At 43.7% G+C, this 17,432-nt stretch overlaps 1 protein-coding gene across 1 annotated transcript in view; it reads left to right on the forward strand.

Moving 5' to 3' along the window:
• The window catches only part of LOC146868287 (tumor necrosis factor receptor superfamily member 18-like), a 173,513-nt gene that overhangs the window by 57,779 nt on the left and 98,302 nt on the right, over positions 1-17,432 (forward strand). Inside the window, exon 2 of the mRNA XM_085609633.1 lies at positions 8,084-8,227. Coding sequence (XP_085465759.1) covers positions 8,084-8,227 — 144 coding nt within the window. The remainder of the gene's footprint in view (positions 1-8,083; positions 8,228-17,432) is intronic.

Below are 17,432 nucleotides of genomic sequence, written 5' to 3' on the forward strand. Positions count from 1 at the left end.
AGACTGCAGGGAGCTACACGTGTGTGCCTGTTTGCCTTGTGTTACTCTAGGCTCTAGATTCAGTGTCACCCCTGTGCCCTTTGTTACTCTTTGCTGCAGAGGGCTCTGCATATCTCACGGGCGTGTATAATGATAACTCCTCCTCACCACCTTTACCTCTTTGACATGTTACTGTCTGCTATATAGTGATAGCTCGCTTTCACCACATTTAACCGAGTGATGTATTACTGTTTGCTCTATAGTGATAGTGTACTCTCTCTGCCATTAACCGGGTGACATGTTACTGTTTGCCCTATAGTGATAGCTCCCCATCACCACCTTTAACCATGTGATGTGTTACTGTTTGCCCTATAGTGACAGCTCTTTCTCACCACCTTTAACTGTGACGTGTTATTATTTTCTCTAGAAGTATAGTTCCTAACAATGAGACTTGGTATTGTTTGCTCTACAGTGGTAGCTCCCCATCATCACTTTTAACCGCGTGACAGGTTACTGTTTACTCTATATTGATAGCTTCTTCTCACCCCTTTTAACTGTGTGCCATGTTACTGTTTACTCTATAGTGATAGCTTCTTCTCACCCCTTTTAACCGTGTGACATGTTAAAGTTTGAGCTATAGTCATAGCTCTTTCTCACCACCTTTGACTGTGATTTGTCACTGTTTTCTCTATAAGGATAGCTCCTAACTATGTGACTTGTTACTGTTTGCTGTATAGTGATTGCTCTTTCTCAGTCCCTGTATGATGTGTTACTGTTTAAGCTATAGTGACAGCTCTTTCTCATCCCTTTTAACCATGTGACGTGTTACTGTTTGCTCTATAGTGATGGCTCTCTCTCAGTCCCGATGCCTGTATGATGTGTTACTGTTTGCTCTATAGTGAAAGCTCCTTCTCACCCCTTTTAACCGTGTGATGGGTTACTGTTTAATCTACAGTGATAGCTCTTCCTCATCCCTTTTAACCATGTGACGTGTTACTGTTTGCTCTATAGTGATAGCTCCCTGTCACCACCTTTAACCGCGTGACGTGTTACTGAATGCTCAATAGTGATAGCTTCTTCTCGTCCCTTTTAATCATGTCACATGTTACTGTTTGCTCTATAGTGATAGCTCTCTCTCAGTCCCTGTGGCTGTATGATGTGTTACTGGTTGCTCTATAGTGAATACTCTCTCTCAGTCCCTGTGTTAAGTGTATATATTTGCTCCATACATACAGCTCCTTCTCACTTCCTTTTACCATGTGACATGTTACTGTTTTCTCTTTAAGAATAGCTCCTAACTATGTGACTTGTTATTGTTTGCTCTATAGTGCTAGCTTCCTGTCACCACCTTTAACCATGTGACGGATTACAGTTTTATCTATAGTGACAGCTCTTTCTCACCCCCTTTTAACTGTGTGATGCGTTACTGTTTGCTCTATAGTAACGTCTCTCTCTCAGTCCCTGTGTGATGCGTTCCTGTTTGCTCTATAGTGACGGCTCTCTATCAGTCCCTGTATGATTGTTACTGATTGCTCTATAGTGACGGCTCTCTCTAAGTCCCTGTACGAATGTTACTGTTTGCACTATAGCGACGGCTCTCTCTCAGTCCCTGTGTGATACGTTACTGTTTGCTCTATAGTGACGGCTCTCTCTTAGTCCCTGTGTGATACACTACTGTTTGCTCTATAGCGACGGCTCTCTCTCAGTCCCTGTGTGATGCAATACTGTTTGCTCCATAGTGACCGCTCCCTCTAAGTTCCTGTACGATTGTTACTGTTTGCTCTATAGTGACGGCTCTCTCTCAGTCCCTGTATGATTGTTACTGGACGTTCTATAGTGACGGCTCTCTCTTAGTCCCTGTGTGATACGCTACTGATTGCTCTATAGTGACGGCTCTCTGTAAGCCCCTGTACGAATGTTACGGTTTGCACTATAGCGACGGCTCTCTTTCAGTCCCTGTGTGATACGTTACTGTTTGCTCTATAGTGACGGCTCTCTCTCAGTCCCTGTGTGATGCGTTACTGTTTGCTCTATAGTGACGGCTCTCTCTTAGTCCCTGTGTGATACGCAACTGTTTGCTTTATAGCGACGGCTCTCTCTCAGTCCCTGTGTGATGCGTTACTGTTTGCTCTATAGTGACCGCTCCCTCTAAGTTCCTGTACGATTGTTACTGTTTGCTCTATAGTGACGGCTCTCTCTCAGTCCCTGTATGATTGTTACTGGACGTTCTATAGTGACGGCTCTCTCTCAGTCCCTGTGTGATGCGTTACTCTTTGCTCTATGGTGACGGCTCTCTCTCAGTCCGTGTGTGATGCATTACTGTTTGCTCTAGAGTGACGGCTCTCTCTTAGTCCCTGTACGATTGTTACTGTTTGCTCTATAGTGATGGATCTCTCTCAGTCCCTGTGTGATGCGTTACTGTTTGCTCTGTAGTGACGGCTCTCTCTCAGTCCCTGTGTGATGCGTTACTCTTTTCTCTATAGTGACGGCTCTCTCTCAGTCCCTGGTGATGTGTTACTGTTTGCTCTATAGCGACGGCTCTCTCTCAGTCCCTGTGTGATGCGTTACTGTTTGCTCTATAGTGACGGCTCTCTCTCAGTCCCTATGTGATGCGTTACTGTTTGCTCTATAGTAACAGCTCTCTCTCAGTCCCTGTGTGATGAGTTACTGTTTGCTCTATAGTGACGGCTCTCCCTGTCCCTGTATGATACGTTACTGTTTGCTCTATAGTGACGGATCTCTCTCAGTCCCTGTGTGATACCTTACTGTTTGCTCTCTAGCGACGGCTCTCTCTTAGTCCCTGTGTGATACGTTACTGTTTGCTCTGCAGTGACGGCTTTCTCTCAGTCCCTGTGTGATGCGTTACTGTTTGCTCTATAGTGATGGCTCTCTCTCAGTCTCTGTGTGATGCATTAGTGTTTGCTCTATAGTGACGGCTCTCTTTAAGCCCTGTGCCTGTATGATGTGTTACTGTGTGCTCTATATTGACGGCTCTTTCTCAGTCCCTGTGTGATGCGTTACTGTTTGCTCTATAGTGATGGCTCTCTCTCAGTTCCTGTGTGATGCATTACTGTTTGCTCTATAGTGACTGCTCTCTTTTAGTCCCTGTGCCTGTATGATGTGTTACTGTGTGCTCTATAGTGACGGCTCTTTCTCAGTCCCTGTGTGATGCGTTACTGTTTGCTCTATAGTGATGGCTCTCTCTTAGTCCCTGTAGGATTGTTACTGTTTGCTCTATAGTGATGGCTCCCTATCAGTCCCTGTATGATTGTTACTGTTTGCTCTATAGTGACGGCTCTCTCAGTCCCTGTGTGATTGTTACTGATTGCTCTATAGTGATGTCTCTCTCTTAGTCCCTGTGTGATGTTTTACTGTTTGTTCTGTAGTGACGGCTCTCTCTCAGTCCCTGTACGATTGTTACTGTTTGCTCTATAGTGACGGCACTCTCTCAGTCCCTGTGTGATGTTTTACTGTTTGCTCTATAGTGACGGTTCTCTCTCAGTCCCTGTATGATTGTTACTGTTTGCTCTATAGTGACGGCTCTCTCTCAGTCCCTGTATGATTGTTACTGTTTGCTCTATAGTGATGGCTCCCTATCAGTCCCTGTATGATTGTTACTGTTTGCTCTATAGTGACGGCTCTCTCAGTCCCTGTGTGATTGTTACTGATTGCTCTATAGTGATGTCTCTCTCTCAGTCCCTGTGTGATTGTTACTGGACGCTCTACAGTGACGGCTCTCTCTCAGTCCATGTATGATGCGTTACTGTTTGCTCTATAGTGACGTCTCTCTCTCAGTCCCTGTATGATGCGTTACTGTTTGTTCTATAGTGACAGCTCTCTCTAAGTCCCTTTGTGACTTGTTACTGTTTGCTCTATAGTGACCGCTCCCTCTAAGGTCCTGTACGATTGTTACTGTTTGCTCTATAGTGACGGCTCTCTCTCAGTCCCTGTATGATTGTTACTGGACATTCTATAGTGACGGCTCTCTCTCAGTCCCTGTGTGATGCGTTACTCTTTGCTCTATGGTGACGGCTCTCTCTCAGTCCCTGTGTGATGCATTACTGTTTGCTCTAGAGTGACGGCTATCTCTCAGTCCCTGTACGATTGTTACTGTTTGCTCTATAGTGATGGATCTCTCTCAGTCCCTGTTGATGCATTACTGTTTGCTCTGTAGTGACGGCTCTCTCTCAGTCCCTGTGTGATGCGTTACTCTTTGCTCTATAGTGACGGCTCTCTCTCAGTCCATGTGATGTGTTAATATTTGCTCTTTAGTGACGGCTCTCTCTCAGTCCCTGTGTGATGTTTTACTGCTTGTTCTGTAGTAACGTCTCTCTCTCAGTCCCTGTGTGCTGCGTTACTGTTTGCTCTATAGTGACGGCTCTCTCTTAGTCCCTGTGTGATGTTTTACTGTTTGTTCTGTTGTGACGGCTCTCTCTCAGTCCCTGTACGATTGTTACTGTTTGCTCTATAGTGACGGCACTCTCTCAGTCCCTGTGTGATGTTTTACTGTTTGCTCTATAGTGACGGCGCTCTCTCAGTCCCTGTATGATTGTTACTGTTTGCTCTATAGTGACGGCTCTCTTTCAGTCCCTGTACGATTGTCACTGTTTGCTCTATAGTGACGGCTCTCTCTCGTTCCCTGTGTGATGTGTTACTGTTTGCACTGTAGTGACGGCTCTCTCAGTCCCTTTATGAGGTGTTACTGTTTGCTCTATAGTGATGGCTCTCTCTCAGTTCCTGTGTGATGCATTACTGTTTGCTCTATAGTGACTGCTCTCTTTTAGTCCCTGTGCCTGTATGATGTGTTACTGTGTGCTCTATAGTGACGGCTCTTTCTCAGTCCCTGTGTGATGCGTTACTGTTTGCTCTATAGTGATGGCTCTCTCTCAGTCCCTGTATGATTGTTACTGTTTGCTCTATAGTGATGGCTCCCTATCAGTCCCTGTATGATTGTTACTGTTTGCTCTATAGTGACGGCTCTCTCAGTCCCTGTGTGATTGTTACTGATTGCTCTATAGTGATGTCTCTCTCTTAGTCCCTGTGTGATGTTTTACTGTTTGTTCTGTAGTGACGGCTCTCTCTCAGTCCCTGTACGATTGTTACTGTTTGCTCTATAGTGAAGGCACTCTCTCAGTCCCTGTGTGATGTTTTACTGTTTGCTCTATAGTGACGGCTCTCTCTCAGTCCCTGTATGATTGTTACTGTTTGCTCTATAGTGACGGCTCTCTCTCAGTCCCTGTATGATTGTTACTGTTTGCTCTATAGTGATGGCTCCCTATCAGTCCCTGTATGATTGTTACTGTTTGCTCTATAGTGACAGCTCTCTCAGTCCCTGTGTGATTGTTACTGATTGCTCTATAGTGATGTCTCTCTCTCAGTCCCTGTGTGATTGTTACTGGACGCTCTACAGTGACGGCTCTCTCTCAGTCCATGTATGATGCGTTACTGTTTGCTCTATAGTGACGGCTCTCTCTTAGTCCCTGTATGATGCGTTACTGTTTGTTCTATAGTGACAGCTCTCTCTAAGTCCCTTTGTGACTTGTTACTGTTTGCTCTATAGTGACCGCTCCCTCAAAGGTCCTGTACGATTGTTACTGTTTGCTCTATAGTGACGGCTCTCTCTCAGTCCCTGTATGATTGTTACTGGACGTTCTATAGTGACGGCTCTCTCTCAGTCCCTGTGCGATGCGTTACTCTTTGCTCTATGGTGACGGCTCTCTCTCAGTCCCTGTGTGATGCATTACTGTTTGCTCTAGAGTGACGGCTCTCTCTCAGTCCCTGTACGATTGTTACTGTTTGCTCTATAGTGATGGATCTCTCTCAGTCCCTGTGTGATGCGTTACTGTTTGCTCTGTAGTGACGGCTCTCTCTCAGTCCCTGTGTGATGCGTTACTCTTTGCTCTATAGTGACGGCTCTCTCTCAGTCCCTGTGTGATGCGTTACTATTTGCTCTATAGTGACGGCTCTCTCTCAGTCCGTGTGATGTGTTAATATTTGCTCTTTAGTGACTGCTCTCTCTCAGTCCCTGTGTGATGTTTTACTGCTTGTTCTGTAGTAACGTCTCTCTCTCAGTCCCTGTGTGCTGCATTACTGTTTGCTCTATAGTATTGGCTCTCTCGTAGTCCCTGTGTGATGTTTTACTGTTTGTTCTGTAGTGACGGCTCTCTCTCAGTCCCTGTACGATTGTTACTGTTTGCTCTATAGTGACGGCACTCTCTCAGTCCCTGTGTGATGTTTTACTGTTTGCTCTATAGTGACGGCTCTCTCTCAGTCCCTGTATGATTGTAACTGTTTGCTCTATAGTGACGTCTCTCTTTCAGTCCCTGTACGATTGTTACTGTTTGCTCTATAGTGACGGCTCTCTCTCGTTCCCTGTGTGATGTGTTACTGTTTGCACTGTAGTGACGGCTCTCTCAGTCTCTTTATGAAGTGTTACTGGACGCTTTATAGTGATAGCTCTCTCTCATTCTCTTTATGACGTGTTAATGTTTGCTTCAGAGTGAGCCTTTAGTCCCAACCCCTGTGCCTGTTTGACTGCTTGATCAGGAGGCATCTTTCACCCCCTGTATGACTTTTTAGGTCTCGCCTGGCGTAGACTGCGCAGACATGCGCAGTCTCGCTGGCGAGATTTAATGAGTTAGGGTAGATTTCTCTAGTGGGCTTTAAGCCCCGCCCCTCTTTTCCATTGGCTGGTGTCACCGTTTTAACGGTGGCCAGCCATTGGAAAAGAGCGTCTAGTGACGTACACTTTTCTGTTTTAGAGCCGTCCCAGTTGGACTGGCTCGGTTCCTTTACGTTTGTGGTAAACGCTTTTCTTATCTTTATGGGGCCATGTGTTTCAAACATATGGCCCCATAAAGACAAGGAAGCTTTCGTAAAGAACGAAAGTGAAAGCGGACTGGGGAACAGTGTGGGCGCTGCAGGCGCCTGTGCGGGTGGGAGGGCGGGTCATCGGAGGGACAGATCACTTGTTCATTATATGTCCCAAACGACTCGTAAAAAATAAAACTCGGGTTTCATTTCACTATGACGACACACCCAGACTTTCTAATGTATCTATTATGCACTGTCTATGTTAGGGTCCTGTACCGACCACCTTCCTAATATTAGCCGTTGGAATATTGCAAAATCTCCAAAAAATTCCCCGGTATATGGCAACAGCTTCAGTCTAAATTCCGACTCTTAAGTCCAGCATAATGTTAACATCTACCGGCTACTTACATAAGCCATCCGTGAAATTCTCCTAATGTCAGTTCTCGTAATTCTAGTACTTCCGGGTCACATAACCAATCCCACGGCTGAACATATTCCGGCAGACGTCTGGAAGTGGGAGGTACCGCTATTGAAAAGGTAATCCGGCACTGAGGAATCTGAGCCAATCCTAAAGCGCAGCACAACATTCCGAAGTGGTGATTGGTTGTGGAGAGGTTGAGTCGTTCTCTGGCAGCCGTCGGCTGTTGCCCAAAAGGAAGGGTGGCGCTGTCTAACTTTAAAGAAGCGTTAGCCAAGGGTAGAACTGTTGAGCTTGTCTTGGAGAGGCGTTAATGCAGCCACCTCCAGTTGTCTATGGAGGGTTGGAGGGAGAGGGGGCTGGAAGGAAACGTGGAGTGTTGACCCTGGGTGTGCACGTGAGCGGGGTTGATTGTAGTCTTTAATAGCTCTGACTCTCTCCAAGGGCATTTAGCGCTTTAAATTAGTACCAGTTACATTACACTAGGTCGTCCTCAGAAATTTTTCCGGGGGTGGGGGGGGCTAACCTGGCAAATGAAGGGGCGTGGCTAATGTTAATCAATAGGGGCGGGGCTAACATGGCAGACAATCAGGATCGAGTAATGCTCAGGCCAAGCTGAGAAAAACAAGCATTGGCATAGCCAAAAGGTCTCGCCTTTGGGACCTTATAAGTATTTAGTTATGCAGCAGGTCCCAAAGGCGAGACCTATTGGCTATGCCAATGCTTGTTCCTTTGTGCCACAGAGGGAGCTTCCTCTCACGCCCTGAGCCTGTATGATTTTTCACTGTTTGCTGTAAAGGGACCCTCTCTCACATCTCCAGTTGAAAATACTTACATCAATTTAAATAACCTTATCTTCTTTTTTTTCCCCAGAAGTCGACGCGGACACCCCGTGCCCCGGAGTCAAAGACCCTGACTGCAAATGTACTACTGCAGGCTATAAGTGCATTGACCCTGGATGCTCGGTCTGTCTTAGGGTACCAACCTGCGGCAAAGGGATGGAACTTGCAAGATCAGGTAACATCGCCTGTACACGACAATGTATTTCTATTGGTTGGCCGGTTATCTCGGCGTCGCTGGTTGCTGTTGTATCATGAGTAACCCAACCCTTTTGGATGGTGTTGCATGTTGCGGCTTTAGCCAACTCCAATAGGTTAGCAATCTAGAGGGTTGAGAGCTTGGTGAAGAGATCGTGTGTTACCTGTATGTTATTAGGCAAGAATGTAGCATCCATCTGTGCAGCAGGTGCAGCGGCACCGACCCCCGGAGGCCTGATCCCTGATTATTGCTGCAATTCAATTTAAACAGCGGCATGGGTCCCAATTCCATGATGGCACCTGGCCCATGACACACAGGATACACCACTGGTTATAGGTCTGTACATCCCTGTGGCTGACATTGTTTTTTTCATCTGAAGTGGTATTGAGTTATCTTTTAATAGCTATCGAAGCAGCAGAAGACAAAAATGCAGAAAGTATAAGCTGTCTTTGTCAAATTCGGATACAGAAGGGGATATATTTTGCTTTAACTGCAAGACAGAATTGCCCGTAAGTCTGATTTTGAGCACACCATTTCTATGTGCCTTGTTGTAAAATAAGCAATGGATTTAACCCAGATCTTTGATGGGGGTGAATCTTTGATTTACTCAGCATTCTGTCAATCATCTTTTCTTTTTGCCTTTGTCACCCTATGTGAGAAGGATATGCCCAGACGTGGGTCCCATGCTCACAATGCTGCAAGATTCAGGCTAGCCTGGCTGATATGGGGTGATACCCTGAAACCGATCCCAGGATGCTTTTTTCTGGTCCAGGGAGGACCTTCCCTGGCAGTTCGGGCTGGACTATCCCCATAGGGAGCAGGGTTAAGACTGATTTACATATGACTGGATCCAAACTGGAATGGGATGGTGAGCAAAAAAACGATGGATTTATCCCATATCTGTGACTGGGGTGAATGTTTGATTCTTTCAGCATTCCGTCCATCATCTGTTCTTTTTGCCTTTCTCTATCACGCAGTGCAGAAAGATGGCTTGCTGTGCTGCTTCACTTTTTGATAAATGCGCCCCTTAATATGGCAGCCATTTTTAGAAGCAACGTATTAGGCATATTGAATCAGTAAAACAATGACACAGTATGCACAATATCATTCGAAGACGAAGCTCAGTAAACATTTTACGAAGCAGCCATCTTGGAATGGTATTGTGTATAGGTTGACATTGTTGTACCGATCCAAGTTGATCATAATTTTCAAATATGGAACACATCTTCAAAAGGTAAACCATTATGAGCAATGGCATTCTAATTTGGACTTCTTGCTTGGAAGCAGTGACTACACAATATATGGTGCAGCGCAGACTGAATCAGCAGCAAGTGGCACATTACCCTGTCTAGGGAGATGAAGGACAAAGTTAAACAAAATGGAGGAAAGAAATGAAAAAAGGCCTATAAAAGGTAAAAAATGAAAGCCTAAGGGCCCAACCCCCTCAACCCTCCCACTGAAGTGCACGCATTTTCTAATGGATGTGCACATCTGACCAGGCAAAATACCATCACTCATAGAGAAATAGAGCCAATGGCTGAATTGGGGTTACCTTTCCCACATGCTGTTGGCTGTCTGTGGCACAAGCAGAATGTGAATGACACACTAACAGATCTTAGGCAGCCCAAGGCTGATTAAAAGTCCGTCTATGTATCTATTTTTACAGCACATGTTTTAAGATTCTGCAGAAACTAAACCAATCAGTTTCTCCTAATGGGGCCCTGTTTTACTAGTATACGGCTTACGCAAATTTGATACATGTTACAGCACCTTGAAATGCTTTCCACTGGGTCCCAGTTGCCCAGTGCGTTGCATTTAAGGTTCTCTGCTTTTCACACAATGGCCTTCATCAGATAAGATAAGATAGTATTTGTAAAGAGCACTATACCCGAAGGTGTCAAGGTGATAGGCAGATACAGTAAGGGAGAGAAGCGCAACAGCAGATTAAGAGGGAAATAGCCATGTTTTCAGGAGTTTCCTGAATCTAGGAAGCGAGCTTGCATTGGCAATAGCTGGGGGGAGTGAGTTCCAGATCTTGGCAGCGGCCACCGAAAAGGAGCGGTTGCCCCATCTGGATCTGCGAAATCTGGGCAAGACCAGTTTGGACTGTATGGATGATCTCAAAGTCCTCCCTGGAGTATACTGTTGAAACAATGATTTGAGTTGGGAAGGGCCATTGCTATGCATGGCCTTATATACTGTACTTAGGACCTTGAATGAAATACGCTCCCTGATAGGGAGCCAATGTAAAGAACGGATCCCTTCTTTGACAGACTGATGTTCGGGAATGTTTAAAATCAGTCTTGCTGCTGTGTTCTGTACCACCTGGAGATTGTTCAGAGATGTATCGGTGATATTAAGGTATAGGGCGTTACAGTAGTCGAGATGAGAGGTAATCAAAGCGATGATAGTGGGCCGATGTAGTTCTGAGGGAATGAGTGGAAGAGCCTTTCTGAGAGTTCTTAGAATATAGAAACATGTGCCAACTTTACGATTGACTTGGGCAACAAAAGTCAGACCCTCTTCAAAGATTACCCCCGGATTTTTAGCTGTTTTTACTGGGACTGGAAGAGGCCCGCATTCTGTTGGCCAGCCGGCCTTAGACCAGATGGAATTCTGTGGTCCAAAAACTAATACCTCGGTCTTGTCTGTATTAATTTTTAGAGAATTGTCCTTCATCCAACAAATGATGTTTGACATACATGTATTGAACCTTTCTGCGAATAGATGTAGGTCATTGGTGATAGAAACAATGATTTGGGTGTCGTCCGTGTAGGAGAGCACCTGAAATCTGTAGGATCTCACCAGTTCGGCCAGAGGGGTCACGTATAGGTTAAAAAGAGTAGGGCTGAGCGAAGAGCCTTGAGGTACCCCACATGGGAGAGCAAAAGCTTTTGTTCTGAAGCCTCCACAACTAACTGTGTGCCTTCTATCCATTAGAAAGGACTGGAGAAGCTGCAAGGCTTTTCCCGGGACCCCCACTTCCCGCAAGCGTTGGACATTGCGCACTGAGGAGACGGTGTCGAATTCTGCCGATAAGTCGAGCAGAATCAACACTGCAAGCCCCCTTTGTCTACCTGCATCCAAATGTGGTCATAAGCTGTAATGAGGGCAAATTCTGTACTGTGGCTGGCGCGGAATCCAATCTGGGAGCAATCTAAGATTTCCCGTACGTCAATATACTTCATCAGCTCAGTGTTAATGGATTTCTCCAGGATTTTTCCGGGGCAGGAAGGAGGGAAATAGGATGGAAGTTCTTTAGCTCCAGGGGATCGGCATTAGGTTTCTTAAGGAGCGGGAGAACAATTGCTTCCTTCCAGATAGCTGTATAGCAGCCGGACGTGAGTATTCAATTGTATACCTCGTACAGGAAATTAGCTGCTAAATCTGGTGCCAGTTTAAGAATGGAGGGCATGCAAGGATTGGAGGGCGCTCCGGATTTAAGGCCAAAGAGGAGATCTTTAATTTGTTGACTTGAGATAGGGGAGAAGGAAGACAAAACATTCTTGCTGATGATCTGTGGGTCTTCCACCATACTCAGTTCAACCCTGTCCTCCGTGATTTCCTCACTGACAGACACCTTGTCAATAGAAGGAGCAAACTCATGGAAAATCTGCAGGACTTTCTCTTGAAAATAGGTTGCTACGTTATCGCAGAAATCTTGGGAGGGATTCATGGGTTCTTGCTGGGGAGGTTCAGAAATTTCCTTAATTACCTTAAAGAGCATACTGGAGGAGTTGTCAGCTGACATAATCTTTCCAGTAAGGAAACAAGATTTAGCCTGGAAGATGGCGCCCTTGTAGTTCCGTAGCAGTGAACGCTGCTTGGCTTTCTCCTGGGGGCAGGGGTTGACGCATCATTTGCGTTCTTGTCTGTGGCATTCACGCCTCAGGGCCATGAGTTCATCCAAGAACCATGGGGCGGAGGGTTTAATTCTTTTAATAATACAGATTTTTGAAAGGGCCAATGTGTCTAGAGCCTTGTTGATCCAATCCCAGAAGCCCTCTGCTGTGTAGGGGGGAGTGTTGTGCCCTAAAGTGCCTGTGCAATTTCCTCTCTCCCTATCTACCCTTCAGATCATTTTGGTCAAACACTCTTGCCCCATCCACCATTCCTCCTTGTATGAAAGATAGGTGCGGGGACAACTCCTTTAGAGTAGCAGGTTCTCATCTCTGGAGCAAAGATTAATCTGTTTCTACGACAGTTCAAAGACTTTTACGCCTTTAGGAAAACTCTGAAAACCTCCAGTGCAGCTAACTGTTTCTGTCTTCCACCGGTCTCTTGGGGCTTGTCTTCTTGGTTTGTTTCCCCGTTCCTAGCGCCAGGAAGCCTAAATGCGACATCTTGTCTTTATTTGGAAATAAATATCTGTACCCAAAGGAACCTGTTCTAACACCCTTAGAATAATTAAGGATTTAGAAAAATATATTGAGTTCAAATGGATGCAATGAGGAATACATTCAGCTCTTTGTGGCAGCTGCATTGCTCACTGAGTAACAAAATGATCTCAACAAAACATTAACCCACTGAGTTATGCTACATACAATACAAATATGTGCCCATACCGTGTGCTCCAGATATCCTTAGATATCTACATAAGAAACAGTTGCACACAAGGGGCCTCCTTTATGAACATTTTTGCATTGAAGCGTGAAAACAACGATGTAACACTTTTCAGTGCGCCCTCCTTGCGACCCCATGGATGCGCAGTATTTACTATACGGCGCTCCATGTCGCAAGGATTTTCAGATACGTCAGTATTCCTGACGTATCTGTAGGTTCAAAAGTGGCACATTGCTGGGGTGTGTCTGAAAACAGGCGCAACTCCAACAATGTGTTGTTTCACATGGGGCTTTGTGAAAGGGCCTACGTCACTCTTACTCCTGCTGTAAGAAGCTTGTGATAGTGAGTGCCAATGGATGCTCTTCTAACCTGCTATTGGCATATTTTGAATAAGCTGTTTGTATGTTGGCATTTCTATCTTAATATGCTTTTATGCGAGGCAGTGTGTAAAGTCTGCTGGTGGTGAATGTGGATGTGAATACAGTGATTTTCAACGATGTTTCATTTTTGTGCTGCCTTGAGTGTGATATCTTGACAAAGTCTTGCATGTTATTGTATATAATAGTTTCAAGCCCTCCCGAAAATCTAAGGTATGATGGACTCTCTGTCTGCTCAGCTGTCCAAAAGTAGTTTTGAAATGGAATGAGAACAAGCAGGGGTAGAATGACCCTAATACATTTTTAATTGCTAAACCTTTTCACATACTGCATTGTGCTAGACTTTGCAGTCCCTTCGCACATGCACGTACGGGCAGGTAAGAAGACATATGTGTACACGTGGTGCTGGTATATGGCCAATATATAGTCACAAAATGACTGGCATGGAAATAACCTCAAATAAGGGATGTCACATCCTTAACGCCACAAGAAGGTAATAAAGGCATCAAAGGACTAAGGGCCATATGTAGATAATTCCTATTTACCGATTCCTAAATACCGAATTTTACAGATTCGGTATTTATGAATCTGTAAATAGAATGTAGGTAAACATTCGGTAATTTTTACCGATTCGGTAATATTCGTTATTACCGATTCGGTATTTACCGAATCGGTAATAAGGAATACCTTCCCATTCATTCCTATGGGCCTGGAGGCCCATAGGTATGAATGGGAAGCCATTCACTATTACCGATTCGGTAAATACCGAATCGGTAATAGGGGGAGCATATTCAAGGGTGGCAGGGTGTCACATTGACACCCTGTTGCACCCCTGAATCGTGCATGTGTGCACATGTGGCGCACATACATGCCCTAAAGGGCATGTATGTGCGCCACATGGCACCTTGAAAAAAGCAAATTATTGCTTTTTTAAAGGTATTCGGTATTTACCACCAACTTGTAGTTGGTGGTAAATAACGAATCCTGAATGCAAAAATGCACTCACTTGAGTGCCTCCTACATACCTTTTAAGCATTCGGTATTTTACCGATTCCTTAAAATAAGGAATCAGTAAATTACCGAATCCTTAAAACCTGCCTCCTACTTTAGAAAGGGCTAAATACCGGTCGGTAATGGGAAAATTACTGATTTTCGCCCGTTACCGACCGGTATTTACCTACCTACATATGGCCCCAAATGCGGGCATCAAAGTTAAAGGTTGTTGTTCATGTTTATTTTATTTTATAATGACAAATGTTTTCAATGAACTGTAAAAACAATAGATATCACCAGATTGACAACTTTTTTTCGCAACTTGTAACAATCTATTGTCACTTCTTAAGAACAAGTTAATTATAACGACTAATCCTGCATCATCCAGTAACCTAAATGTGCAACACCGTGTTGTTAGATATGTCGAGATCGATATGCAGGATACCTGCTTTAAGTGTCATTTTTGTTAGAACTGCATAATGTGAGAAGGAGTGAAGAACTGTGTTTTCCAATAGAAATCTCACCAGAACGTGCCTGATAGCCCAAGACCTCTACTCTAATGGCCAGTGATGTATTCACTTGTGCACATTCCCTTTCTTCACTCACTTGTTTAATTTTCTCCTCTCCTCTCCCACTGGTACTGTTCTCCCCTTGTGATTGGTTCTGAAAGGATTTGTTTCTCTGTTTTCTCCTCATGGGTTTTATCTATTTATAAAAAAAGAAACCTTGTGCCAGTAGATGTGCTGGTTGATGGTTGACTCTCACTAGTTGTACTCCTTTCAAGTAGCAGAAACTAATACACAGCAGATGGGAGAGTGAGAGCGCACAAGAAATTGAAGGAAATGTCTTTTGATATAATGTGCATGCTTATCATCCAAGGTGAACGATCATTTCCAAACTCCAATTTAAGATATCCGAAATAAAGACGGAAATAGAAGATTTACATTTTGAGGATTTAGCACAAAAGAACGAAGGCATTCGCTATAATTTTGGGTACATTTCAGGAACAGATGCTTAATAATAAGAGATCAAAGATCGAGATACAAAAGATTATGGATTTGGCCAAATATAGTCAATTAGTAAAAATACGATAACCGCTCTAACAAAGCAGTTTCCTCAAATTTCAACAAAAGTATTGGGATTGAATCCAACATCAAATAGCAGTGCAGAATATTGTGTCAAAAATATTGAGGACAATAATAAGGAGAAGATAAGTGCAGATATGTATGTATAGATGTACTATTCTTTACTCTACTTCTACATACCTTGAAGATATATATATATATAGATATATATATATATATATATATATATATATATATATATATATATATTACCTACTGGCGGTCGCCAGTAGGTAGTTATAGTTAGGACCCTCTTACCATAGGAAAACCGCAACATTCTATTTTGAATAACTTTGGCGCCGGTCGACGAATCCTCGCGAAATTTTCAAAATAGGTGGGGCGCTGCGCTCCGCTCCTACCCTGAAAGTCTCGGGGGGATTCGTCAAGCAGGGGCTGAGATAAAAGGGGGGTCTCAAAACGCGTTTTTCCCATGCATTTTTCCATAGGACCTTTAGACACAGCTACAGCCCGAACGGCTGAACAGAGTTCCTTAAAATTTGGCAGAGAGGTAGTCTACAGGTCAAGGAAGTGCCTTTTGTAGGTTTGGTGTAAATCTGTTCAGTAGATTCTGAGAAAATAGCCTTTAAATCAATATATATATCTGAGCCAGCTTACGGTGCGCTTACGGTGCGCTTACCGTACGCGTACGGTGACGTGCGCGAGCGCGATTCTGATTGGCTGTTAGATCTAAGTAAACATTCGAATCGGTCGAAACCAGGAAGCGGCTGCCGCCATTTTCTCTCTCGCACTCAGAGTGGGGCAGCAAAAATAAAGACAAAAAACGTCTAAAGGGGCAGTTTATTGAGTTCATAACCACCCAGCATTGATATAGGGGTCCCCAAACAACCTAGACACACCTAGACATTAACATATATAAAATATATTTTAACTTTACAGAAACACACATTCACTGGATGATGTCATCAGTGATGTCATTTGAGATGTCATCAGTGATGTCACTGACCATGTCATGAGTGATGTAATATATGACATCATCAGCAGTGCATTGCGGGGGCGCAAGTTAGAGTTAGCTCTATTGACTATATCGTTCGAATTTCTCTGGTTTTGTACGAGTGAAATGTCCAACTAACTATAACGTTCCTGAAACCTATGGTTTTTTCAGTGAATTTCTAAGGTTTTTTAAATGCTAATTTCTAACTATAACGTCCCTGAAACCTATGGTTATTTCAGTCAATTTGTAAGGTTTTTTAAATGCTAATTTCTAATTATAATAAAGGCTCCCTGTTTTCCGTTTTTACTGATTTTTACAGATAAATACAGACACAAAACATTTATTTTCTTGTCTGGATTTATTTTTAAATGTGGGTAAAAACGGAAATTGGGTTGCTTTTTGACTGATTCTACATACTGTCATGCCAATAGCCATGTGGATTGATAGGTGAGGGGGCTAAAAAATAAAGGAAGTTTAGTAAAGAGGCTTTAACAGCAGAAGACATGCACAAGGTTGATACTGAAATTTGCATATTTTCTTATAAGGGCATTGATTTATCTTCTGCGGGTGTTTACAGCATTGAAACCTAGTAGGCATTCAAACATGAGTGCATATTTACCAGTTCAAATAAATGTGTCAATATACTAATTTCATTTTCATTTTTCCACAAAACCCAAAATAAATATGGATAAATACAGATAAAATTTGCAAAAAAGAAATATGGATAAATACGGAAATGTCCAAAAAATAAATACCATAAAACCGGGAGCATCATTATAATGTTCATTAAACCTATAGTTTTTTCAGTGATTTTAAATTATCATTCCATTCTCAACCTGGTGAAAACAGCTGATATCGCCAATTTTCCAGCAATAGCTTCCGCAAAAAAAAACCGCCACAAATGAGAGCAACAATTAACGCTAATATTATGCAGAGTAGGCGTTCCTGTGCAAAAATAACACGAAACACTACTTCCCGATATTATCAACGAGCAGCCAAATCTGTGGTGCGATCCAAAAACAGGCGATAAGCTGCCTTAGCAGTAGGAATGTAACATCAGCCTTTTACTAGTGTAAAGTAGGACGACTACCTACAGTGTGAAAAGGAGCCCAGCCCAGAATCACATCTGAAACCAACACATGTTGTAGAGCTACTGATCATGCACCTCCGATCCC

The sequence above is a fragment of the Triturus cristatus genome, chromosome 1_2, assembly GCF_964204655.1.
Source record: "Triturus cristatus chromosome 1_2, aTriCri1.1, whole genome shotgun sequence".
Lineage (NCBI taxonomy): Eukaryota > Metazoa > Chordata > Amphibia > Caudata > Salamandridae > Triturus > Triturus cristatus.